We start from the raw sequence: 27,596 nt of genomic DNA, 5'->3' as shown, positions 1-27,596 counted from the left end.
AAAAAAAAAAAAAAAAGCCTACCCCCTGAAATGTGATCATGAACAACACAAATGTCATCATTTCTGCAGATTGTAAATAACCCAGCCCTTGCCTGGAGTCAAGGAGGTGAAGCAGATGGGCCTCCCCCTTCTGTGCCCGCTCCACAGCATCTCTGGGTGGACAGGTGTCACACCTGGGCTTCATTTTTTAAGACTTGTTAAGTCCTTGGTCTGTCTTTTTTTCATCATATCATTCTTCCTTTTAGGAAGATTATAAAAACATGCATGTTTTCTCACTCTGCTCCCTAGACCATTTGTTAGTTCACCTTTGGTAAAATGCTTTCCACTTTCAAGTGCCTTCTGCACTTCAAAAAAATGTTCTCATACACTTGACCTGTAAGTCTGGAGAACCATTGAGAGAGATTTTTTTTTTAAAAGAGTTAGCTTTTGAGATTTCTGGAAATAGGAACTCTTTTCTGAATGTACTTATAAAGAGAGAAATTGCATATGTTGGTACCGCATTCCAATTTAGAGGAGAGGATAACTTTCAAAAGTCTGAGACATTAAAGAAATATTAACAGAGGATTTAAAGAATATATTATCAAATAGTTTAACAAAATAGTAACCAATAACTTTAAAACAATATTAAAATATTAATAAATATGCTAAATAATCAAAGACCACCATTAAAATGTTGATAAGGACTCAATAAGATAATTTATTTCACCAAAACCATTTAGTCTTAATGCCATGAGTCTTTTTTATGATTTGTGCCTAGTATTCTATATTGCCCCTCTTTTTTTTTTTTTGCATTATGATGAGGAGAGATGCATTTATGTATTGAAAAAGCCAGTAGGTACCTGGCACAGGACTTGCACATTTTTGAATCCATAACTGGGAAGGTGCTGATAACTATAAAATATCACTGTTATGTGAATCACTAATATTAAGTCTATTCTTATCAGAGCCACTGCTTTTTCCAGGCACTTAGGACACTATTTTAAAACAAAACTGCTCCTATATCTTTTAAGCTGACAAAGACTTGGTACAATTGACATGCAGAAACACTTGCCCTCTGTACGTTTGATATCCCTTGGAGTAAAATCATGTAAAGCCCTAGTCAAAGGCAACACTATGCAAACACCTTCTCATCCTTAGTTACTGCAGAAGAGTATATAGATTTCAGCATGAAATAGAAGAGTTTGTTCAGTTGGTATTTTTATGGTTTTGGATTGATCTGCTTCATCTGGGGGTTGGGGTACAGGAGCAATTAACAGTATAGTTTATTCAGGAGCAACAGAAATTACTATTCTTTCCTTAGAATAGTTAAAAGGAACGTTTTCACCCACAGATGACTTCTGAGGTGAGTTATTATGCCTGGTGGCTGGAGAGAGAGATCTCCACACATTTTAGTCTTTATAATCATACATTTTATGCAGGAGTCATAAATGCTCTTCTTGGCTTTATTTCATCAAACATGGTTTTTTGGGGGCAGAAGTATATCAGTAAATACTAGCATAGTTTTACTACTTTTGCCTTATTTCAAGAGTCTCAGTTCCATAGAGGAAAAGCATCATGGTGAGTAAGAGTTTCTGGAAATTGACTAGCTCTCTGCCGATCACTCAGGGTCAAGTCACCACAACTGCCAGTCGTGCCTGCATGTTCTCCAGACCCTAGTCTGTTATCTCCAGCTGGGTAACAAGCCTCCGGGTCTGACTCCTACCCTCCTTCTCTGCTCACTTTCCACTTGCTCAGGACCAGCTCAGCTGGCCCAGGCCCAGTAGATGTCCTGGAAACAAATTACCTGCCAGCTTGTATTTCTGAGCATGGCTTCCCAGGAGCCATCCCTTTTTTGGGATATTTCACTTCTACTCTAAGACCCAATGCTGACCTCTCAACCAGAACTGGCTGTCAGGCCACAGCAGCCTTTTGGCTTGAATTCTTACCCCACTATTTTCTGAGATTACAACTTTTCATTTGCCCACACCACCAGGCTTGCCATTGCTAGGACCACAATGCCTCTGTTTATCAACAGTAGAGTCCGTTCAGGTGGCTGGCTGGTGAGGGGCCTTCCCACACTAATTTTCTTAGCATTTATAAAAAACAGTAATTACTAAAAAAAATTTTTTTGAGCACTTACTATGTACCTGGCTCCAACTGTTCATCTCTCCGCACCTCGAAGTTTTGTTTGTTTTTCTTAGTTTACAATGTGTCAATTTCTGGTGTTACAGCATAACAGTTCAGTCTTACATATACATACATACATTCTTTTTCATTATAGGTGACTACAAGATGTTGAACATGGTTCCCTGTGCTACACAGTAGAAACTTGTTGTTTATCTATTTTATATACAGCAGTTAGTATCTGCAAATCTTGATCTCTCTATTTATCCCTTTCCATCCCCTTTGCCTCCTGGTAACCATAAGTTTGTTTTTCTGTCTGTGAGTCTGTTTCTGTTTTGTAAATAAGTTAATTTGTATCAACATGGACAGACATGGAGATCGTCATACTAAGTGAAGTAAGCCAGAAAGAGAAAGAAAAATACCTCTGATATCGTTTATATGTGGAATCTAAAAAAGGACACCCCAGAGTTTTAGAAGTAGAGCTATTTTAGGGCACAGTTCCTATGGCGCAACAGCCTAACTAGATGGGGAGAGACAGAGTCAAAAACAAATCCATATTTGATGAGGGCCAGCCAGAGAGAGGCCAGTTTCTTCCCCAACACCCTGATCTATAAAGCATTCTGGGCATGGGCTTCATTTCACCATAGCCCACTCCCCTCCACATAATTAAATTATTTCTAGGTAAATAAAAATTCTTTTAGTCCTTTGAATGTCAACATGGCAGACCTTAGTTGCTGCACCTGCAGCCACACTGAACAGCTCCTGCGGGCACTTCTCACATGATAGACAGTCTAAGATAAGACAGTGCTTCTCAAATTATCTCTGACAAATGATCATTTTTTTTTTAAGTGTGCCACCAAGAGCCAACACTTGAAAAAATTATTAAATTAAAATAAAAAACACAAGCCCCAATAAAAAACTATTGGATTCAATAAACATAAAATTACTTGAGCTAATTTGCTATAAAAGTTTTAAATGCTTACTCTCAATTTCTTACATCCTTTTTTGAGCACTGGTGACAACAGTTTCTGGACAATACCGGTCCACGGGCTATACTCTGATTAACACCCACAGGTCTGGGACATAGATTCTTTGCGAATGGTGCCCCCTAGCGTTGTCTGGTGCCGAGGTCCTGCCTGAGCCTCAGGCGTTCTGAGTTAACTGTCTGTCAGAGAACAATGGGATGAAGTGTACAAATGTATTTTTAAAAACATAAGGGGTTAGCAAGAACTTCTCACAAAGACTTTGGCATGGTAGGCAAATTAATTGGTTATAGACAAAATACAAGGCATCATTTCCCTTATTTGAATTTTATACCTGAGCCCTACACCAACTTAAAGCTGGGACTTCACATTCATGCTCATTAGTGATCCAATGCCCCTGCCAGGGAAAGAGACCTTTCTCAGTTAATTCAGATGTTCTGGCCAAAGTCCAATTTGAGTAATTGCTTCTGCCTACACGAATGTCTCCCACCATTGAAATTATACTTCCCCTGTTAAACTACTGTGTAATATCACAGTCTGTCTTTGAATAGTTGCCATTATAAACTTTAGAGGGAACTACCTTTTTCTGCCAGGTAAAATAATTAAACAAACAAAAAAAGCTTGTGTGTGTGTCTTTCTCTGTGAGGTTTACAAACATACAAATGGCTTCTCAATGGAAAAAACTGTTAGCTAAATGTACAGTCAGGATGACACTGTTATCAGAACAAGAATTTCACTGGATGTTTACACAACAAGGTTATGGGAACAAAGAACTGAGCCTTCTGTAAATAAGGAGATGCAAACGCCAATAATGGCAGGGCCTGGAAAGGCATGATTAAATGCATGGGTTTTAAAGTCAGACTTTAGTTTGATTATAGATATTTTGTGGGGCAGTATTATTAAAAGAGACTTAAAAGATCTTGAAGAAAAGTTTAGGGCATACGTCTATTTAAGGCTTCCACCATTCTGCACAATTTTGGTGTTCCTATTCTTTTCTTGTACAGTTGGTGTAAAAAGGGCTATAAAAGTACAACTCTCTGAATATTCATTTAAAAATAAAAATAGACTTCTTAGCTACTTTTTTTCTCTTATTTTTTCTGAATTTAATTCCACATTGTTGCCAGAGTCATTTTCCTAACACATGTTCATCATATAATTCCCTGATGAAACATCTACATTTGTTCATCAATTACCCATCAAAGCAAGTCCTGACTCTCCCGCTGGACCAGTAAGGCTCTACAGGATCTGTGTCTATTTCACTGACCCAACATTATTTCCAATTACCTCCCAGCATGAAATTTCACTGGAGCTGGGCTGCTCCCAGAGAGTCCCTCCAACTGGCCGTAGGCTTTCTCATCTCTAAGCTCTCATGGCTCACAAAGCTGTTCAGTGTGGGAAGTCCCTTCCCCCTCTCTCCATCCCTTTAACCTTAAATCCTTGTCCATCTTCAGTCTCACCTTCAGGTAATTCTTTTCCTAAAGTCCTCTTGCTTTTATTTGTATCGCACGATTTATATTTTCAGTAAATACACCCCCTCTTCTGCTATTTCTTGGTTTTTTTCTGTGTGTGTTAACTCCATCTCCTTAATGAAATGATGCATCTTCCCAGACAGACAACATTTTCCCCTTCACATGGTGTGGAAAGCCTGGCTAATTCCCCCTCCTCCTCCCACTGGGCACTACCCCTGCTCCCCGTCACCTAGGGAAGGTGTGCCAAAGCAGCACTGTAACAACTTCTTACCCATGTGCTTTAAAAAATCGTTAAGAAGAGGTATGACCAGTCATTATGAATACCTAGACCACAGGCTGGCCAACTTTGTTGGTAAATGGCCAGATGGTATATATTTCAGGCTTTGCAGGCTACGTGGTCTCTGTCGCAATGACTCAATTCGCCACCTTGGTAAGAAAGCGGTCACAGACAGGACATAAACAAATGAGTGCGTCTGGGTTCCAACAAAATCTTATGGACACTGAAATTTGATTTGCATGTAATTTTCACATGTCAAAATTAGTATTCCTATTTCGACATTCTTATACCTTTAAAACTGTAAACGTTGGATTTAATGCACCTTACCGTAGTGATCCCTTTGCGACATATACATATGTAAAACCAAAACGTTGTACACCTTAAAGTTACACAATGCTATGTGTCAATTCTATCTCAATAAGGCTGGAAAAAAATTCAAAAACTAGTCTTGGCTCAAGAGGCATACAAAAGCAGACTGTGGACCAAATTTGGCTGGTGGTTCGCAGTTTGCTGACCCCTGACCTAGATCATTGTTCCTAAAGTTGTACTTCTAAGATCACCAGCATCAGAATCACTTTGGACCTGGAGTTTATAGAAAATATAAATTCTGGACCCAGCGAAGCAGAATTTCTGAGCACACGAAGGATGCTAACAAAGCTGTGGATTGCATCCCCTAGAAAGGCTTTTTGAGTTAGTGTTTGGGAGCCAGTGAGCTGGGTTCTACCAGGAGAGGAGGGGCAAGGACAGAAGAGGCTCCTTAGGAATCTACTTTATAAGACTTACAGCCTAAGGGGAGGAACACCAAGCCGGGACTCCGTGCATTTAATCAGCATTTTAGAATCTTTTCAGATGCAGAAAACTTAAAACCTGAGAATTCCAAGTGTTTGCATTTAAAATACCTGTTAATTAGCATATCAGTAGATGTAGTGAATCTTTAACCTGAATGCAGTAAAAACAGAAAAGTATTCATGGGAAAGGAAAGAAACTCACACTCCTTTTTCAATATAATCTGCATGAGAATAAAACGTAAAAAGGAAAACAATCTTTGTTTCTGCCCCATGTGAAAGTCTGTAGCTAAGGCCTTTGTTATTCAAGGCAAAGTCAGGAGAAATGATTTCTTCTTTATGAGCAGCCAGTTCTGAAGAGCAGATATAACAGATGTCTCAAGATTCTGTATAAACTTGTTTACCTAACACACTGGATTATAAAAAAGCATCTTCCAGGAAGAAGAACCATCTGGAAGGCTGTGCCCACAGGGGCCCTTTGCAACGCCAATCAACTGAGGCTAGACTATGACTCACCCGAGTAGAATAAGTCCAGTAGTTCCTCATCTACTACACAGCCCATCATTACCTGTATTTTGCAAATTATCCCCAAATTCTGAAGGAAAAAAGTGGAGCAGAGGAGTAAACAGGGACTCGACCCCGACTTCCCACTGGCTGGGATTTAGTGAGCACCTGGTCTGTGTCGGACACTGTGACAAGCACTCAACGTGCACTTTCTTGTTTAATCCTCACAACAAACACACGAGTTGCTACATTTTACAGGCAAGGAAACGGAGTTGTGGACATCTTAGACAAACATGTCCAAGATCACACAGGGCAAGGTAAGATCTAGATTTGAGCTCAGGGCCTGCGTGCCTAACACCTATACTGGGTTAGCTCCCAGCGCCGTCACACTGAAAGGAAACCAGGCTTTGGTGGGGTTTCTTTCACTTGAGCTGGGGCAGGAACCAGAGGTGGGGCTCTGTATAGACTCTGGACAAAAGGCCAGCGCTCTGTGTGGCCTTGTGCCTGGTCAGGAGGAGGCACCCCTGCTGTCGTGGTGGTAGGACAGCTCTGGGTCACCCTGCTAGGGAGGCATGTGATGGTTTTTCCTTGTAATGTTTGTTTGAGAACCAGTGAGCTAGGTTCCTAATAGGAAGGGACAATGACAGAGCAGGCTCCTTGGGAGGAAACCTCTTACAAGGCCTCCACCTAAAGGAACAGGGGCCACACTGTAGACTTCCTCAGAGAAGTGTCTGATTTCTGGCAGAAATAGACAAAGACGTTGGATGAAAGCTAGGATTCTAGGCACAGATTTAGAGCAGACCCAACCATTCTGAGGGATCCACCAATACCTAGTGAACAGGGATGGATGATACACAGAAAAACCATTACTTGAATGTGGCTGTGTTTAATGTGCCTAAATTAAGTGCAAGTAAATTGCATATACTTGAATCAACACATTCTTTTTCTTTTTGTCCTTATTAATTTCCCCAAGTAAAAACGTCTTCACACATGACTCAGGAGTAGCACTGGGACCAAACACTGCGCATCTCCACATGCCTGATGAGGTAGAGCTGCTAAGTTCTCCCTAACAGTGGAGAGCGTTGTTTTGAATTAAAGTACTTTCAGACATTTTGGAATTAGAGTCTCATGTTACTTTTCTGACATAACAATAGAACCACTTTCGTAGCACAACATAGGATTTTCAAAGGGCTGGGGTGGTAAGCACAGTGACTGCCGCCTTTGGGAACAAGGTTTCACTTCTCTGTTAGAATTAATGATGTGTAAGCACTTTACAAGCGGTGGATATGAGTTTTGCTACTACTCTTCAGCAAATATGCAACTTATAAACAATTTTTACTTTATATATGTGAACTGAAGTTCCTATTTTTCCAACTATCAACTGGATGGCTATTTTTAATCAATAATTTACTAAATTTCTGGAGTAAATTTACATTCTAAGCTCTCAAGCAAAAATATCCAAAAGGGCCGTTTTATTCATTGAGACTTTTGGGGGCTACCTGAGTACAAAAGAGGAGCAACTGAAAGGCTCCTGATCTCTTCTGACGTCAGCGCAGATTCTGGGCATCTCTCAGTTTCTGTGAAAACCCTTGAAGCATGACCTCCCTTCCGTGTGCCTGGCTATCTCATGAGTTTGCTTGCTCATGGTTCCTTCTGCTCCTTCCCCAGACAGTCTTTCAGTGTGTTAAGACACATGCCTCACAAGGGTCATTAACCAATTTTTATAAACTCCTGCAGATCAGAGACATTTGTTGCAAGAAGTTTTCTAAGGAGTCTTAGGGGAGGTTTTAATTTATTTAGTATAAATCTCTTCTATTAAATTAGGAAATTCTGTCACTAGGCCAAGATCAACCATTCTACAGACCAAACTGCACATTTGAAGATGCTAACTTTAATGTGAATGTGAAGCACCTGGGAGATGCTGTTGAACTATAGATGATGATTCAGTACGTTTGAGGTGGGAGGCAAAATTGCCTGTGTCAGAGGTAATGAGGATGGACGTCCTCAAACACATTTTGAGGAGCAAGGGGAGCTCTAAGGTTACCTGAGAAGGCGGCAAGCTTTGCCAGCGGCAGAAAGAAAAGAACCAAGGCAACAAGGGCAAAGAGCCCTGGTTACGGCAGTCGGGTGCTCCTCAGCAGAGACACTAGTGCTTGGAATTCTGGATGGAATTTTTGGACATGGATGCCTGTCTTTCAAAGTAGGATGTTTTAACGTCCCCGGCCCCGGGCGCTAAATGCCAGTAAGAGCCCAGCTGTTATGACAACTGAGGAAGAAAAGTAGCCTTAATAAAAACAGAAATTCAAGTCATGAATTCTTGAAGCTAAAATTACAATTAAGAAACAGATTCTTAATGTTTTACTCCATCAGACAAGCGCTGTAACAATTATATGTATCCTTAAAGGTTTACTGGACACATATGGTGACTTTTTCCATTGTAGGTTACTGGCACTCTCTTCAAATCACCTTTCTCAAGTTGCTAACTTAGGATGACAAAGTCCTCCCTCTTTCCGCTCCCTGGAGGCATCAGAAGGTCTCCTTGCCCTTACTTGATCTTTTCCCCTTTGATGAACCAGAACAATTCTTCGAAGGGTCCTTAGGTGGAGGAAAGCCTGTAATTGGACTATGTTGAGAACCAGGGTGTGGTGGAAAGTCCAGCTATTAACGCATAAGTACTTGACTCCTTTGAGCCTGCAATATAGTTCTTATAGATAAAATTTTAAATGAGTTTTATTTCGAACTCTGATCCTGAGGACCCCTTTGTTATAATATAATCTGAAAACGACCCTATACAGTGACAAATACCTCTGTGGAAATGGGGGAGGATGAGACAGACTTCAACCAGGAATCACTGTTGGAAGGTGATCCACAAGACAAGATCCACAGAGGAGCAAACGAAGGAAAAAGAAATCATGTATTACTGAGCTATCCTGTTGGAAAGTATGTAGCTTGAAACAAAACTGGCAAGCAAACTCATAAATTTAATTCGCTTCTCTGACAAGAGCAAATAGGTAAATAGGCATAGATGTAGGAGTAATGTCATCTTGCTTGTATCTTATGTTAAAAGGGTAATCCTTAGTTTATGAAAAATAGAAGTTAAAAGAAAAGTGTCATTGTGTTGCTGGATTTGTATCTATTTTTAGAATTGTATTATAATTAGGCTAACAGCACAGTTTTAATACATAAAAATAGTATACTAAGTTTATTCCTTTTTCACAATATATGGGAGCAAGGCTGTTTGGAGCAATAAACTGTCCTCTCAGCTATACCAGGAAAATGATGCAGGGACTCTTAACTATCAGAGAGCCACTGACCAACTGGTGGCACATCAGTCCACTTATAATTGGTTAAAGGGCAAGAGATCTTTCAACCTGGAAGGTACAATAGCTTTTGGATTCTCCTGGTAAATTCTGAATAGGGATAATGGCAACTCCAATGCCATGACTTAAGAGAAAATCTTGACCTGAAGAAATGACAAAAGTATTTACAGGACTTCCTGGGGAAATGTGGGAGACTGGGAGAGTCATCCCGGAAGAAGTAACATCTGACTTGAATTCTCAAGGATAAATAGGAGTTTGGAAAAGACAAAATAAAACATGAAAGAGAAGGGATTTTTCCTGTAGGAAGCAATAATTTCCTATGACAATGAAGTATGAAATAATGGTTGTATATTGCTAGAAGAATCCGAATTTCATGAAGGCAGGAATTTTGGATCTGTTTTGTTCACTGCTGTATTACAGAACTTCAATGGTGTCTGACAGTAGATGCTCAATGAATATTTGTGAAATGAAACTGTGACATGTGGCTAAAGAAGTTGGTCTGGACCAGATGAGAGGATTTGGATGTAAGATAATGAGTTGGCCCTGGTTCTCTAGAGGCCATGAAGAAGCACAGGCAGGCATTAAGAGGGGAAATAAAACCATAGAAGTCGTTAAGATCATGTAAATGGCTGTGGTATGGGCGATGAGGCTATAGGGTCATAAAACAAAAGAGTTATAAACAACAAAATCTGGGAAATCTCAGTTTTTGAGGATGGACAGAGAAATAGGATTCATTAAAGGAGTTTGAGAAGAAACAGAACTGTGAGACAGCTAAAAGAGACTGGTGTCCTGGAAGCTGGGGAGGAGAGATTCTGGAAGAAATGAGAAATATGCATTTGACAAACATTAACGTTAGAGCATTTTCAGGATGAGGACGGAAGCCAGAAAGCAGTAGGTTGAGAGGTGCAGGGCAGGTAAGAAAGTACAGATGTTAAGCAAAGCCTATTCCTCCCAGAAGAATGGTCTTAAACGATTTATGGAATAAGGTGGGATATACATAGATACATACATGGACTATAGGACAAGAAAACTAAATGAGAATGAAAGAAAAGAGAAAGAGCCATGGCTGGAGGGTAATGCAGAATTAAGAAAAGATTCTTAAAGTGTAGTGTAAACTCCAGCAGGTTTACAGGCTAAGGGTAAAGTGGCCAAAGAAAAAGAAAGTTATAATGGTGTCCATGATAAAAGGATATGGATGGAGCAGTTCCCTGAGTGGACAGGAGTGGCTTCCTCAAGAGTAAAGTGAAGTTGGTGTCTTTGAGTAGAACACCTACAAGTTTTCCTTTGAACCCAGAGGTAAAGAAGAAAGGTGGGGCTACATAAGCTAGTTTCTAACGCCTGAGAGAGAAGAATTTAACTATAAGCACTTGGGATGGTGAATATTAGATTATCTTTTGCCAAATGTGGATCTATTGAATGTATTTAATGGTGGGAATGTTTTCATTTTCATTTTGATTTTCTTTACATAGGAGTGGGGATTTATATGCCACTGGCAAGGTACTCTATATGGGATTTAGCAGGTCCCCAAACTCATTTTAGATTGCTGGCATCTACATTTTGGGTAGTTTTTTAACATATGGGAAAATATAGATAGCCAAAATGCAATATTCATCCTAAATTTATAGCCATTTAGCTGAAATGAATTCATCTATACTTCCCTCACTAAATTTTATTCCAAATTTTAAGTGGAAGTGTCACTCTGGTGCAACTTTTTCCAATCTACCAGCAGAAGATGCTTTGTAACATAAAACTGTTTCTGAACTGAAATGTATTATAATGCTCATTAAAACCCACTCTCCTGGAAATGTAAAACTGATTTATCTAATGCACTACAAAATTCTCCATAAATGTACCACACAATGTGAAATAATGTTAATTAGAAGGAGAAGCAAAACAATACATTTTCTTTAAATTTTAGGGCAATTAGCATAACTCCCATTAACATGGTATAATAACAGCAATTATTTTCATTTGCACTTTTGGTAGAATTTATCCATTAAAAGTATATATTCATATATTGAAATATGAAAAAGCGAACATGACTTTATAATGTTTTATAGGAAGGTAATACTCTAGGTGATTTTATTCATTTATTCAACAAGTCAGAGCCTGCATGCAGGTGCTGTGATTCAACAGTCTTCAAGACAAGATTTTCTAAGTCTACCATCAGGAATTCTCTTGCACAGAACTTTAATTGCACTCAGTCCACTTAACTTTCTGCTCTCATGCATAAGCAACTAGCACTCTGGGGACAGAGCACTTTTTTGACATGATCAGCGTAATTTCCTACATATAATTTATTATACTACAGTGGCAGATAGTGAGGAATATGTGTGTGTGTGGTTTTTTTTCTGGTTACTTAAGTTTTAAGATTTATAGAATCGGGGAATTTGAAACTTACTTGGTAAATTTATTGCATACTGGTCAATTTTAGTTTTGAGTTTATAACTTTTTAAGAAAAGTTTTCTCCCCACCAACATAAAAATAATTTGTATGAACAGATTGAACATAATAAGATTCTCTCCCTACAACAAAAATAATTTGTATGAACGGCTTGAACATATTTTACCTAATAGTCAATTTTACCATTTTCCTGTAGCTTCAGAATTGTTGGCTACAACCATCCTCACTTTTTTCCTTCTTTCCTTTTGACATCTCGAAATCCCAAATTCAGCTATAGCTCACTTTTGTATAAGGTTAGTAAACTTTTGGGCTGTGAGCTCAAGGAAAGTCCCATAGTGGATTAGAAGGAGGCAGGAAATATGTTTATAGATAACACATGAAAAACAAACTACTCTTTACAAGTCCTTTCTCTTGGGGCCCCCAACTAATAAATGCACGATTATAACCAAATAAGCCCATGATACAGAAATGCTGAGAACTGTAGTGTTTTTGAGATGATATGGACATTACAGATTATTTTCAATTTATAAACAGGGAGCTGGTGGGACAGAGAACTCAAGTGACGCACTCAAAGTAGCCACATGAATTAGCAGCCCAGGTCATACTAGCAACCTGGCATGCTGATTCTAGTTACATGAGCTTGTCGTCATTCAGTGCCAGTAAGCCTGTATTTTTTTCTGAATGAAGACATTGTATAGCAGGTTTTACAGCCATGTCACTAGCACAGTTGGTGGATTAATTTTCAGGATGTATCTGTACCCATCAGATTTAGAAGTAAGCTCCCTAAGAACGAGGACTTACTTTGTTCACTAGATGTCCCCATGTTTAGAATAGCACCTGTGATGTTTGTGAAATGAATAAAGAGAAAGAAGAAAGACAACTTCGGCAAAAGTTTGGTACATGAGCAAAGAAAGAGAAAGGAGGGATGCTAAGGTTGCTTTAAAAGCTCAGATGGAAGAAAATCAGTAGAAAAATAGTTTTGTCCATTTTTGTACACTCAGCTGCATTATCTGACGCACACATACATGTTTCTAATTTTGTTTTATGACTGTCTTCTTCCTAATGTCATAACAGCATACAGTAATTTAACAAGTATATACGCCAAACTCTGAGGAAGGAAATAGGAAATAAGATACAATCCTTGCTTTTGAAGGAAATTGACTAGTATTTTAAAACTCAGTAGTTTCTCTGAATTGGTATTTCTGTATATTATAGCAATTATTTATATTCAAATTGGTGACTGCGGAAATACAAATCTTAATACACCTTTTTTTTTTTTGCATATAAGGCATCCTCAAATTGGGAAAAATAGGGTAAATAAAAGGTAAATATCAAATCACAATAACAAACATTTATATCTTGTCACCGTCTATGGAACTTCTGTCTGTTCTTCCATTTATGCTTAGAAATGACCAACAGATATATTTTTAAATAAGACAAATTGATACATTGACTATTTAACTGATGTGTGTGGGGGGTGGTTAGGGTGGAGTAGGGGTACTTTTTGGATGAAAGAGAGTCTGCAGTTTCTAAATTTGTATTTTTATAGTATTTGAACTTTATGATGAAGAGTTGAAAAAAGTCATTTTCTCCAAGAATCCCCTAGATACAAGGAATGCCATTCCCCCCTTCACAGGCCCTAAATGAAATGAGGTCTAAAATATTACGAAGTATAACAGCCCCTCCTTTTGGAAACCACCACAGAACTAACTTTGACATAGCACAATTAGGAATGCTATTTCTTTTAGTGATAAGAGGTTGATCTCACAGGAGCTGAACAGCAGAAAATAAAGATAACCTAGGGTAATTATGAAAAGAGAAAGTGCACTTTGCCTCTTTGGAATATATATAACATCTCAGTACGTGCAGATAAATGCTCTTTACAGGTTCAAATATGAAAGAAGCTTTTCTTCCCAATGTTCAGAACACGGATGTTGACTTTTCTCTGATTAGTCAGCCACATCAAAAACATTTTTTGAGTGTTTTTTCCAACTGACTTGAATGGTCATGTTAACTCAAAATATTTGATCCTGTTGCCAAATCGAACGTTAACTTCTCAGCCTTATCTTACTCAGCACTTGACACAGCTGTCCACATCTTCCACCTTGAAACATTTTCCTTCGTAAGACCAGCAGTACCCCTTTCTATGATTTCTCCTCCTTTCTTGCAAGTCGTGCTTTCTTAGCCCTTTGCTGCTCACTCTTCCTCTTCTTGACTCTAACGTTGAAGCGTCCCAGTCCTCAGTCCTCAGAATGTTTCTCTTTTTTATTTATGCTCACTCCCCTGAATGTTCTCATTCAGGCTCCAGCTTTAAATACCCTCCACAGGCCAGCCATCACCCCTTGGAAAGCTAAAAGGTATCTCAAACTGGACTCTTGAACCCCCTGGCAGCCCCCTAAGAGCATTTTCATCCATCACATCCATCATGTCAGTGAATGGCAACTCTGATCTCCTAGCTGCTGAGGTCAAACACTTTGCAGCCTGTGATTCCTCTCTTTCTCTTATACCCTGCATCCCATCCATCAGCAAATCCTATGGCTTTTCCTTTGAAATATATTCAGAATCCATTTCTTACTGCCTCCACTCCCACCATTCTTCTCCAGTCCCTTCATCTCTCAGTTGGATTGCTGTGAAAGCAAACTCAGTTGTCTGCCTACCTCCATCCTTGTTGACCAACAGTTTATTCCCAACACGGCAGCCACAGTGAGTCTTTTAAAATCGTATATCACGTCACTCTGCTCAAACACTCCAAAAGGCTTCCCATTTCACTCAAAAGCAAAATCTATAGCCCTTCCTGTGACCCATGGCTACGTAAGACTCTACATCATCTGCCTCCCTGCAGCCCCAACAATCTGTCTCTCCCTGTCTACCATTCCACCTCCTCCCCACTCCGTGTCAGCCACACACACGAGCTTCCTTGCTGTTACCTGTCTACATCAAGCGCAGTCCTGCCTCAGGGCCTTCCCTCTGCCTGGAATGCTCTTTCCTGGATATACACACAGCTTGCCCCTCACTTTCTTTGGATCCTCACACAGATGTCTCTCCCTGACTACACTCTCTAAAAGAGAACTGCCTTCCTTGCCCATCATTCTCCTTTTTTTCACCGTGCTTCTCAGTTTTTCTTCACTCTTATCTCCAGCATGTATTTCTTTGTTTATCTAATTTTCTCTTAGGAGCTAAGCTTCTTGAAGCAAAGACTTTGTTTTAAATTACTGACATATTTCTAGCACCTAGACCAGTGCTGAGCACACAATAGGTCCTCAACAAATACTTATTAAGTGAATGAATAAATGGATGAATAACTCCTGCATATCCAAGCAAAAGCCATCAAAGCTTACTTTCCACAAAATTTGGGGAAACGGATATAATATAAAACTCACTCATATTACAGTCAGAAGACATAGATTGCAGTTTTGTTTTTTTCTGCTTCTAAGTGGTGTGGCAACGACTCTACAAGTATTCCCAGCATCCTGTCTCTCCCACCCTAAGAGACATCTGTGCAACAATATCCTTGTTTAGTTTGTGTCTTGTGACATCCATGACGTTTTCCACTTATGATAAACTACCTTGTCATTGCTATTTATTCATATTTCTTATATTTGGGGACTGTAAACTGTTCCCCCCTCAGCCTAACACACATTCGTTGAACTTGGACCAATTACTTAACCCTAAGTCTAGGTTTCTTTATCCATGAAAGTTGGGTTGAGAAGGGAAATGTGAGGAGATCTTGTGAATTTTAAAACACATACTGGTTGTTTAAGCATACCCCAAAGGCCTAAAATGAATCCTATTACAATACCATGTTACAAGAAAGATTTCATCTCACACTTTGACGTAATCAGTAGTTACAACGTCCCTGATGTGCAGATAGAGGGACAGAAAGAATGTAAGAAATATCAGTGGCAGAGTATCTACTATATGTGTGACCCCAAACCACTCCCTTATCCCTGGGCACATAGCAATACAACATTCCCCAGCCTCTGATGGATGGGGTCTAGAACTGAGTTCTGGGCAACGAAGTGTGGGAGGAAGTGATACAGACCCCTCTCCTTGGGCTGGCCCCTGAAGCCTCCTTCAGGATCCTCTACTCTTTTGTTTACATTTCATCTGCCAGCTGGTTAGACAGGACCCAGTGGGGGACATCAAGACCTTAGGGCATGGAGAGCTATCCCAGAGAAGCCTGGTTCCATGAGCCACTGTGCGGAGGAGAGTTGCCCAGGGCATCTGCCATCCAGGAACACATGCATTAGAAATCGAATAAGTGAGAAATAGACTTTTACTGTGCTAAGCCTCTGGGACCTCGGGCGTGTTTGTTAATACAGCAGTCAGTGTGCCGAGGTCATTCACACCTCCCGGTGCGGATCTGTGACTTCGTTTGCTGAGTGTCGTAGATACTCTTTTCTGCTGAGATCAAGTGGAAAGTTGGATTACATAATATTGATTGTGGAATATCCGCTTTGATTTTCACCTAATCTCTCTGGATAGCGCTCTCTTCAAATAACCAGTGCTTTTCTCTCTGAGAAATAGTCCTGTAACAGATCCTTATCACTGGTGAGTCTTCTTAGTTAAAACCTCTTCTGAAGACTTCTTAAGTCTTTTGCTGTTGCGGTGGTAACTGTGGTGTAGTTTTAAAATTCTAAGTGCTTCTTTAAAAGTATCTTGTATAACTTTAACTAACTAGCTGCTTACATACTTCTCCAAACAAGTAGTGACATGAAAGAAACACTAAAATATCTGGGGCACAATGTTTGCAACTTTGTCTTAAATGGTTCAGAAACACACTCACACTGATGCACAAACACACTAAGCAAATGTGGCAAAATGCTACAGCAATGTGGGTAAGTGGTCTACAATGTTCTGTGTTCTATACTCAAATGTTTATGTGAATTTGAAACTATTTTTAAATGAAGAAAATTTTTTTAGAAAAAAGTTAGCACCATTAAAAATGTCAATACTTCTTATTGCTTTGCTTTTAGTATATGCTCTAGGCTGTTTAAACTTGCTATGCAGTGTTTTTGATAATGTGCTTTTTGAAATTTTAAAGCAGGAGTTCTCTACACAGACAAAATTCTCTGTGTCCATAATTTTTATGCTTTGTCCTCAAACACAGCTCTGGGATAGTCTGTGCTGCCTCTCAAATACTCTGAATTCTATCTGAATATAAAAGAGAGAAGACGTGCGTTACCAATGCTATTTCTTATTATACCGTCAGCAAAAGAAGGGAATATTCTGATCTAGTGAAGATTCTTGGCATCTCATTTTTTAGAAATAGGAAGAAAAATTTTCAAATACTGATCAACTATAATTTATGAGAGGTTCACAAATTAAATAGAGAACTCTGTTGCCTTTTAATATAAGTAAGAGTACAATACATGACAAGGATTGATTATAGTAATCACTCTGGGGTTGCTTTATTCCAGGCATCAAATAACAGCCTCCTTGAGCAGAAATGATTGTAATTATTCCTCATTCCACACTAGGCTGAAGTTCAGTCAGCAAATTATTTATAAATAAACTAGTATGTTCCTCGAACTATTAAAGTAAAAAAACTATTAGCCAACCTAATCAAGAAAATAACACCAATAAGAAATGTGAATAATAGAAATATTCTTAGGTCAAGGGGAAAATGGACAAAAAAAATATAAAATACTTGATTCAGTTCTATTTAAATACACTTGAAAACATGAATAAAGGAAACAATTTTGTAGGATAATATAAATTATAAAAACCAAGTCCAGCCAAGACAGAAACTCTAAGATTAATTACTATGGAATTAATGGAAGAAACTGAGAAAGCTGTAAAAAGGTATCCTCCCTGCCACCAAACCAAATCAAACCAAAACCCAACCTGCCAGAACTTAATTTCAAAGGTGTATTATATCCTCAAGGAATAGGTAACTTCTATGTTACTTAAATTGTTTTAGAGCAGAGATAGAAGGAAAGCAATTAACTGCTATTATGACACCAGCATAACTTTGACAGTAAAATCGAATAGTAAAGAACAAAACAAAGCAAAATCCAAAAAAGAAAACTTGGGACCAATCTCACTTACTAATGTTGATGCAAAATTATACATAAACAAATAGAATCTAGCAGCACATTATAAGCATAATATAGCTTATTGCAGGAATGAAAGAACAGTTCAATACTAATCAATCTCTTAATGCAATAAATCAATAAATCAAAGGAGAAAATAATGATTATCTTCATAGATGTCTTTTTGGCTTTTGACAAAATTTATTATCCATTTTTGATAAAGATTCTTAATGAAATAGGGAATTGAAGGGAACTTCCCAACATAATAAATAGTTATCTCAAATAAAAACCAGTATTGTTTGTGTAAAATAAGACAATATTCATTTAAGCCAGAAAAAAGATAGGAATTTCTATAATCCTCACTATTATTCAACAATGTTCAAGAAATAGCAGTCAAATGGATTAAATAAGGCAAATCAGAGGTACGCAAATAGTAAAGGAGAAGGCAAAATGATCGTTATGTGTAGGTGGTACGATTATGTGCCCCCATATCCTATGAAATGAACTGAAATATATACAAGAAACAATAAGGTAACTCAGTCAAGTAACTCATTATAAAATTAATATTCAAGAATAAAACTCCAAAGAGATAAGGAAATATGTGACAAATAAACAAAGGACATACTTATGTTGGCATTTATTTTTGGTCTCCCTTCAGTGGAATGTCTAATCTATGGGGAAAAGTTGGCTGTGTTTATTACTTTACCTCCAGTGTCAAAAAAAAAAAGTCTAGTACATAGTAGGCACTCAAGAAACATCTGCTGAAAGAAAGAATGAATCTACAATATAGATTTACTCTCTTGTGCGGAGATTGACGTGCGAAGATACACCACTTTTCAATAATAGAAAAAAACTGAAAGCAATAAAAACATCCATTAATGGATATCTGACTAAATAAGCTATGAAAAATAATGAGTTATATTTCTAAACTTATATATAAAGCCCTCAAAAGATAAATTAAGTTAGAAAAAGCAAACTGCAAGGCCATAACACAAGTTTCAACACATTTAAAAGGACTGAAATCATACAAAACGTGTTCTCCTTCAAGGAGAAATTATGAGAAATCAACAGAAAAGAACTGGGAAATCCCAAATGTTTGAAAAATAAACAACACATTTCTAAGTAACCCATGGGTCAAAGAAGAAATCACAAGAGAAAGAAGAAAATACCTTGAGCTGAATAAAAAGAATATACAGAATATCAAAATGTGTGGAATTTAACTAACAAAGTGCTTACAGTGAAATTTATAGCTCAAATGCTTTTAGTAAAGAGAGAACTATAATCATTAAGCTTTCACCTCATGATGACAGAAAAGGCAAAGTGAATCAAACAAAGTATGTGGAGGAGAGATCAGAGTAGAAAACACTGAAATAGAAAATAGAAAAACAATGAATCTAAAAGTTGGTTCTCAAAAAGGAATTTTTAAAATTTTTGTTTAAAACCTTACACTAACAAATTTGACAACTTAGATGAGTTGTAAAACTTCCTAGAAATACATAAATTACCAAAACTGATGCAAGAAGATATAGAACATTGGACTAGACCTAAATCAAGAAAATAAATTCAATTAGTAACTAAAAATCATTCTCTGACTGAAAACCCAGCCCACATGGCTTCACTGGTGAATTCTTTCAAATTTTTAAGAAAGAAATAATATCAGCCTTACACAAACTGTTTCAGAAAACAGAAGGAGAAGGAGAAGCCAATATTATCCCCACACAAAAGCCAAAGACATCACATGAAAAGAAAATTAACTGTTCTATAGTTCTAAATCTCCTACCAACAGGTTCAAAAATCAACAAAATGCAAGCAAACAGAATCTAGCAGCATACAAAAAGAATTATACACCAGGACCAAGTGGGGTTTATTCCAGGGGTGCACAATCTGTTTAACCTCTAAAAATCAAGTAAATAAAACACTGTATTAATGAAGGAAAAAAAATGACATGATCATCTCAATAGCTGGAGAAAAAAACATCTGATGAAAGCCAAGACACTGATTATTAACATTCTCAACAATTTAAAAATAGAAGGGCACTTTCTCAATCTGATAAAGGGCATATAAAACCTACACCAAAAAAATTCATACTTAATGGTTAAAGGCTAATATGCTTTCCCACTAAAATCGGCAATGAGGCAAAGATGTCCCCTCTCTAATTATTTCTATTCAACATCATACTGGAGTTTCTAGCTAGTGTAATAAGGCACAGAAAAAGAATCAAAGGCATACAAGTTGGAAAGAAAAAAATAAAACTTTACTACCAGATGACATAATAATCTATATAGAAAATCTTCTGGAATTAAAAAAAACAAGCCTCCAGAACTGAGTATAATAGGGTTACAGTGCACAAGATCAAAACCAAAAGTCAAATGGGTTTCTATATATTAGCAACAAATATTCTGAAAATAACACTGAGAAAACAATTCCATTCACAATAATATCAAGAAGACTAAAATAGCTAGAAATAAGTTTAACAAAAAAGTACAAGATCTGTACATTGAGAACTACAAACCAGTGCTAAGAGAAATTAAAGGAGATTCAAATAAATGAAGCAAGAGACATATTTATGAATTGAGAAATTCAAGTATGGCAATTCACCAAAAACTGTTCTATAGATTTAACCCAGCAACAAAATCTTAGCAGGCTTATTTTTTAAATAATTAAAAAGCCAATCATAAAATTTATATGGAAAATGCAAAGGATCTAGAATAACTAAAATACTTTTGAAAAAGTTGAAAAAAGTTGGAGGACTCACTACCTGATTTTAAGATTTAATATAAAGCTAATCTAGAAAGTGTGGTATAACCATCAAGATAGACATATAGGTCAATGGAACAGAATAGAGGATAGAAATAAATCCTCACATTTATGCAAATTTATTTTTGACAAAAGTGCCAAGGCTATTCAAAAGGAAAGGATTTTTTTTTTTTTGATAAATAGTGCTACAACAATTGGGTATCCAGATACAACAAAATGCACTTAGATCCTTACCTTATACTATGCTCAAAAGTGATCTTGAAATGGTTTATAAGTCTAAATGTAAGAGCTAAAACTATACAACTTCTAGAAGAATGCAGGAAAAACTCTGCGACCTTGGATTAGGCAAAGATTTCTCAGATCTAACACAAAAAAATGATCCATATAAGAAAACACCAATAAATTGGACTTCATCAAAATTAAAAACTTCTCTGCTTCAAAAGGAAGCATTAAGAAAATGAAAAGACAAGCCACAGACTGGGAGAAAATATTTGCAAATCATTTGTCTTACAAAAGACTTGTAATCAAAATCTATAAAGGACTTTTACTACTTAATAAGCAGATAAACAGCTTGATAAATATACAAATGAGCAAAATATTGAGCAGGCACATCACCAAAGAAGATAATTAATGCTAACAAACACATGAGAACGTGGTAAACACAGGAAATGATTAGAGAAATATAAGTTAAAAATCACAAAAAGGCATCATAATACAGGCACTAAAATGGCCATGATCAAAAAAACCTGACTATACCAAATACGAGCAACAATGAGCAGAAACTGGAAACCTCATACATTGCTAGTGGGAATGTAAAGTGGTACAACCATTTTGGAAACCATTCTGACAATTTTTGAGCAATTTAAATACATACTTGTCACATAAGCCAGCCGTGCCACTCTACTTCTAGTATCTACTCAAGAAAAATGAAAATGCCTGCACATACAGTTACATCCAAATATTCACAGCAACATTATTCATAAATGCCAACACCTGAAAACAACTCAGATGTCCATCCACTGGTGAATGGATTTTTAAAATGGCAGAATATTACTCAGCAATAAGAAGAAACAAGCTACTCAGACACGCACCAACGTGGGTATATCTCAACAGCATTATGTTAAGTAAAAGACTACATACTGTATAATTCCACTTACAAAAAAATTTCTAGAAAGGCAAAACTATCCAGAAAGTATATTAGTGATCATCTGGGGGCTGAGGGAGTTTGAGATGATGGATGTTCTAAGGATTATGGTGATTGTTGCACAACTACATCATTTTAGCAAAACTTACTGAAGTCTATACTTATAAGTAGTGAATTTTATGGTATGTAAATTATAGTACAATGATGTGTGTTAAAAAATAAAATACACCCTATTAACCAAGCTATTCAGAGCAAGACGTGTATGTATAATATCATTCCATTTATGCTAAACTAGTTAAGGCTACTAAATTTCTGGAAGTACGTGTTCACAAAAATATGTTTGCCTCTGGGAAAATGCCTGAAAGCCTGGGACAGGAGACAGAATTACTTTAATTATATGCCTTCTGAAACTATTTGAAAAAATCAAACCATGTACGTTATTACTTTATAAATACAAAAAGTCCTAGCAAATAATTAAAAACAAACAACCACCATCCTGATACAAAGACCCAGAAGTATGAATCTGCACTTGAAGATCTATGCTTATCTGAATGAGGCCATCAGCTCTTAGTAGCCTCTAGTAAGACAGTCAAAGGGAATTTCATCACAAAAACATGATGTTAATTCCTATTAATTTCAGAGAGACAAGTGCAAATTGTGGGACGCTAGGGAAACACAAGAGGTTTCTGACTAGAAGTACTTCCAGCATCAGAGGGTACTATATTCTGCAATTCTCCACTAGCCACAAAATACAAACAAATTCCTCATCCCCACAAACAAAATGCAAACAAAACTTTGAGTACTTGATTTCTGTATCTGTCTGTAAAAATACTGAACCACTATGCTGTACGTCTGAAACTACCACAATGTTGTAAATCAACTATACTTCAATTAAAAAAAACAACAACTCTGAATACTTGAGGATTAAACAGGGGTGGCAGAGTGTAGAGGGAAAGAACCAGCAAGAGTAGGGTAGTCATGCTGACAACAGGCACACAGAAATATTTTCAGAAAAGGTACAAACGCCAATAACATAAATACATATTTTATATATGTGACTATATATATGAATAAATGATTTCAATTTTTTTTGCTATATTATGCCTTTAAAAAAGGTATTATATATAAAACGTGTCCAAACTTGTTTCTATGAATCATACAGTGGAAACTGCACAGTGATTTTCAGTTATGCCTTTTAATATCAAGAACCTGTTAGAAAAATTTGATTTTTGATTGCATATTATGAAGGTATGACTATTTAATTAAGAATATTTGTTTTAATCTTAAGCAATGGGAGAAATTAAAATTCACTGTCAATATTTAATTATCAAGATTCAATTGCTATTTTGTAATAAGGCTTTAAGGTCACATTTAAGACTTCTGCTGTCACTGTAATTTATTTTTTTACTATAGGATCATAGCACTTTGTATAGTGTTGCTCACACCTGCCTAGTGTTTGGTGTCCATTTCCACACAAGGAATCAATAAAATAATGCAAAATACTTCCTTGAAGGGGAAATACCTGCAGAGAGGGCCAAATAAATGATAAAAGGTGCATCTTTCAGCTTCAGCTGCTTTCATTTGCATTTCAAACTGACAGGCCTTTCATGCTGTTTTTAGGGCTTTGAATAGACAATCACATATGTTTGCCACAAGTGTGCTCTTCACGCATGAGTTCCTCACAGCACTGCTCCTTCTGACCCATCCCCACTGGAGCTTTTGTGCTAATTTAGATTCAGTAGACATTTAATGAGCACCTATTGTGGCTCAATAGACTAAGAACACTGCCATCCGGTCAGGCAGTATTCTCATCCCAATATGCGTGTGACGTGTGAGGCTCGCGGACTTTAAGTGTCCTAAGTCCCAAATTTGGCTGGTAGAAAACCACCACTTAGCCCGAGCCCTTTCTTTCATACTCTGTTCTCAAGTGTCCTCTCTATCTGTGCCTATTCCCTCCTTTCTCCCCCTACTTCACTGATAATCAAGAGCAGAGTAGTGGAGGGATGAAGACAGAGCCTTCTGCTGAGCCCCACTTGCTTGAAGAAAACTCCAGGGCTCAGAGCTCTGCCCGCAAGTCCTCACTGCTCCCATTTCCATACTTCACTGGAACATTCAGCCCAGAACTTCCCAACTAATCCTGTCCCGTAACTTTCTTCCCAGGTCACAGAAGGCACTACTCGCTACTTGCTGCCAGAGCAGACCCTACAGTAACAGAAGAAGTGTCCTGAGGAACCCTATTCACAACTCTGAAAAGGTTTTTCTACAGTGACACAGCTTCCTTTGGTCCTTATGGGGATTACCAAGACTGGACTTGAACTTGGAAGGACTTGAACCAGCTTCCACCCTCTAGCCTGCAATCCTAAGAACAATTGGAGTATTCCTTCCGTGGGAAAAATCAAGTCTCTTAATTAAATCAATGGAAACCAGTTTGAGGCCTCCACAATTGATACATTAGTGAACTTTTGGAATATAGCCCACTTATACTTGGGGATTCAATCTTTACCCTCTCAGATCACAGCAGTATATATTTGTAAGACTGAAAGCACTATTTTTATCATGTTTAATAGAAAAGGAAAAGACGCATTCTCAAAATTAAAAAGCAGAGCTTCCAGGGGGGAGGGGATAGCTCAGTGGTAGAGTGCCTTCCTAACATGCACAAGGTCCTGCGTTCAGTCCCCAGTACCTCCACTTAAAAAATAAGTCAATAAATAAACCTAATTATCTCCTCCCCTTTAAAAAAAAAAAAGATGAAAAAGCAGAGCTTCCTGGACTCATGTTTTTCTTACTCTTTTACCTTTTTTTTTTTAAGTATGATTTCATTCAACTCCAGAGAAACTTCCAATTTTTCAATATTACTGTAAAGATCCTACTACTTTACCTGCATAATGATTGCTGAGCCAGTGTTTATCTTACCTCCTCGATGGATAATCAAAGAAGTCTCGCTTCCAATGGGACAGTCCTTAAGTATATCCACGACTTCCGTATGGCTCAGGTTCTGTACATTCTGCTGGTTGATCTCAACAATGAGGTCGCCTTCACACAGGCCAGGGCATCCCTGAATGTCAAGTATTTGTTTCACCCTCTGTCCTGTAGGACTATCGGCAATGGTGAAGCCAAAGCCCTGGGCACCTTTCACAATGGTTAAGGTCATAAGTTCAGCTTGGGTGGCCCCAGATGAAGCCATAGATACATTGTCGTCATGGACAGGTGGTGGATACGTGCCATCTAGCTGACCATCAGCTGGCATTGAGTGCAAAGAATGAGGCGGCCGATCTGTTATATCTGGAACCGACTGTGAGGTCCGAGAAATGTATTCCAAATATGTTTCATAGTTATGTCTTCCATTGACCATCACTGGAGGTGGCCTCTCCATTATTGCAAGGGGTGGCACCATGCTGTTGGCAGGATCTTCAGGGTCAAAGGGCAAAGGGTAGCCACGACACAACACCAGGTTGACACTCTGACCAATAGGAACAGACTGGAAAAGTTTGACTACATCAGCATGAGTGTGTCCAAGGACACAAACTTCATTAATATAGACAATGACATCACCTGCAAGGGAAACAAAGAAAAAGATTGACAACATGAGGTAAGTTCAATTAGCGTTGACATAGGGAAATGAAACTATCTATAAGACTAGTGAAAGAGGTGCTCTGTTTCTCAGTAGGCAGTGAGAATCCATTAGAATAATACTTAAATTCCCTGTAGGTGACTCCAGGATACAACAGATCTGCAAACAAATATAATAATCAAACGCTGAAAAAAGTGCTATTTGGTTATTCTTGATGTTCAGAAACAACTTCATATTCAGAAAGAAAGGCTCAGAAAGAAAAGTTTGTAAGAATTTATACCTTATAAAAGTTTATAAAAATTTATATCTTCATTTCCATCTTCAGTGCAATTTGGTTAATAGAATTTTCAAACTATTGAGAAGTGGTGCTCATAAGTGTTGGATGAAAAACATAGCCCAGGATTTGGGTTTTTTGGTATCACTTGTCTGAGTCAATTGTCTTTTTCCTTCTTTATTAAAGAGAAAAGCATTTTGCCCATTTGTTTTCTCTCTGCATAGCAAGGTGTAATCGCAAAGGCTCTATGTATACACAAGTAAAGGTCAAGGGCACAGGTTTTGGGATCAGGGATCTGGGTCTATATCCTGGCTCTATTACTAAGCAGATCTGTGATACTGGGCAAGTGACTTAACTGTTTTGAGTCAGAGTTTCTCATTTGTAAAGTTGTTGTGAGGATGAAATGAAATGATGCAGGAAAAGGGCTTGGCACAGTGCCTGACATGTGGTGAGTGCTCAATAAATGTCAATGATTATTAATATTATTGTTGCTAAAATAGGATGGAGGTGATTTGCGATCCTGGCTTTCAAACAGGAAGCTGCCATAGACTCATCCTCTGATCTTAAATAAACTGATATTTCTGTAGATCTTTTGTCCTTTCTCCCCAATGAATTTAATCAAAGTTACAGAAGTCCACTGGTTAGAAGTTAACTTTATGATATTCCAAATGCCCTGAAAACAAATTATTCATTATAAAATATATTCAGAAAAGTAGTATTTCCTCCTTAAAGTGCAGCAAAACATGTTTGTTTGAGATAATTGTTTTAAAAATTCAATTATATATGAAAAACAATTTTATTTTTGGAGAACTGCTCTATCATGGATTGATATTTTTATCCTCAAAACCCATAATATTTGAGAATTTGAACTTGCAAACTGATGTTTTGTCTGACTATGCTGAGAAGTATATGAGGGAAGAAAAGACATGTTTTCACAGATTGTCAAATGAATAACTCAACAGACATCAGTTTATCAGGATAATTCTGAAATGGGAGTGTAAACGGCTAGGGATTTCATTCTGAGACATCATTCCCCATCAAAATGGCAAATATCAAAAATGAAAAACAGAGTTGATCTTTCAGTGTTAAATACTTTTCTGGCTTTTATTAGTTGTCTGATATAAAGTGATTTCTCCACTAAATGCACTTTAAAAATAGATAATTCTCTGAGTAAAACATTCCTGAGTCAAATACCCTCAACTACCTAGACTTGACCAACACTTCTTAAATGCTTGAGAACGGCTTCAAAGTGCTAAAGATATAGAGACAGAAAAGCAAAAACAAACAAAGAGAAAACAAAACACACACACAAAACCAAAATAACATTTTTAGTGATGCAGCTTAGGTCTGATTCTGGAAAATGTCACACACCATGTGTTGTTTGGATGGAAGTCACTCTTCAATTATGTCTATCATGGAGGATGCCGGTGGAATGACTGGGACCTGGACCATGGCTCAGGACTCAGTTAGAATGGGCATCCTTTCTCTGCCACTATGATTTCTCAAAAGACTGGGGCTCTTGGGGATGCTTTGGCATTATTTTTTTTACTGGTTCTGGTTATTCCAGAGTCCCAGAGAAATATCTGATTCAGACAAACTTTTTCTCCTTCTCCTGCCTCTTCTATTTTTAAAATTATTAAATATATTTTACACATTGAAAGGTACAAAGGATATAAATACTTGTGTACTACCATCCAGCTTAATGATTAGAAAATTGCTCATATTAGTTGAAGCTCCCCTGAGTAGCACCCTTTCCACTTGCCCCACTTGCCTTACTGTCCTTTCCAAAGGCAATCATTGTCCCGCATTTGAGGTATGTTACTCACATGTACTTTATATTTTTACAGCATATCTACATACCCATTAAACAATACTCCTACATAATATTTAATCCCTAAATAATTTCCCCCAAATATGTTTCTGCATATTTTAAAACTTTTATAAATGGTACATTATATTAATCTTCTGTAA

At 37.6% G+C, this 27,596-nt stretch overlaps 1 protein-coding gene across 4 annotated transcripts in view; it reads right to left on the bottom strand.

The window, feature by feature from the left end:
- The window catches only part of MAGI2 (membrane associated guanylate kinase, WW and PDZ domain containing 2), a 1,119,445-nt gene that overhangs the window by 184,290 nt on the left and 907,559 nt on the right, over positions 1-27,596 (bottom strand). For all 4 annotated transcript variants that reach the window (XM_031454751.2, XM_031454752.2, XM_031454755.2 and 1 more), the window contains one exon: positions 24,694-25,332. In XM_031454751.2, the coding sequence (XP_031310611.2) occupies positions 24,694-25,332 (639 nt within the window). The remainder of the gene's footprint in view (positions 1-24,693; positions 25,333-27,596) is intronic.

Source organism: Camelus dromedarius, chromosome 7 (genome assembly GCF_036321535.1).
Source record: "Camelus dromedarius isolate mCamDro1 chromosome 7, mCamDro1.pat, whole genome shotgun sequence".
NCBI lineage: Eukaryota > Metazoa > Chordata > Mammalia > Artiodactyla > Camelidae > Camelus > Camelus dromedarius.
The sequence above is the reverse complement of the archived record's forward strand: the minus strand, read 5'-3'. Positions and strand labels throughout refer to the sequence as shown.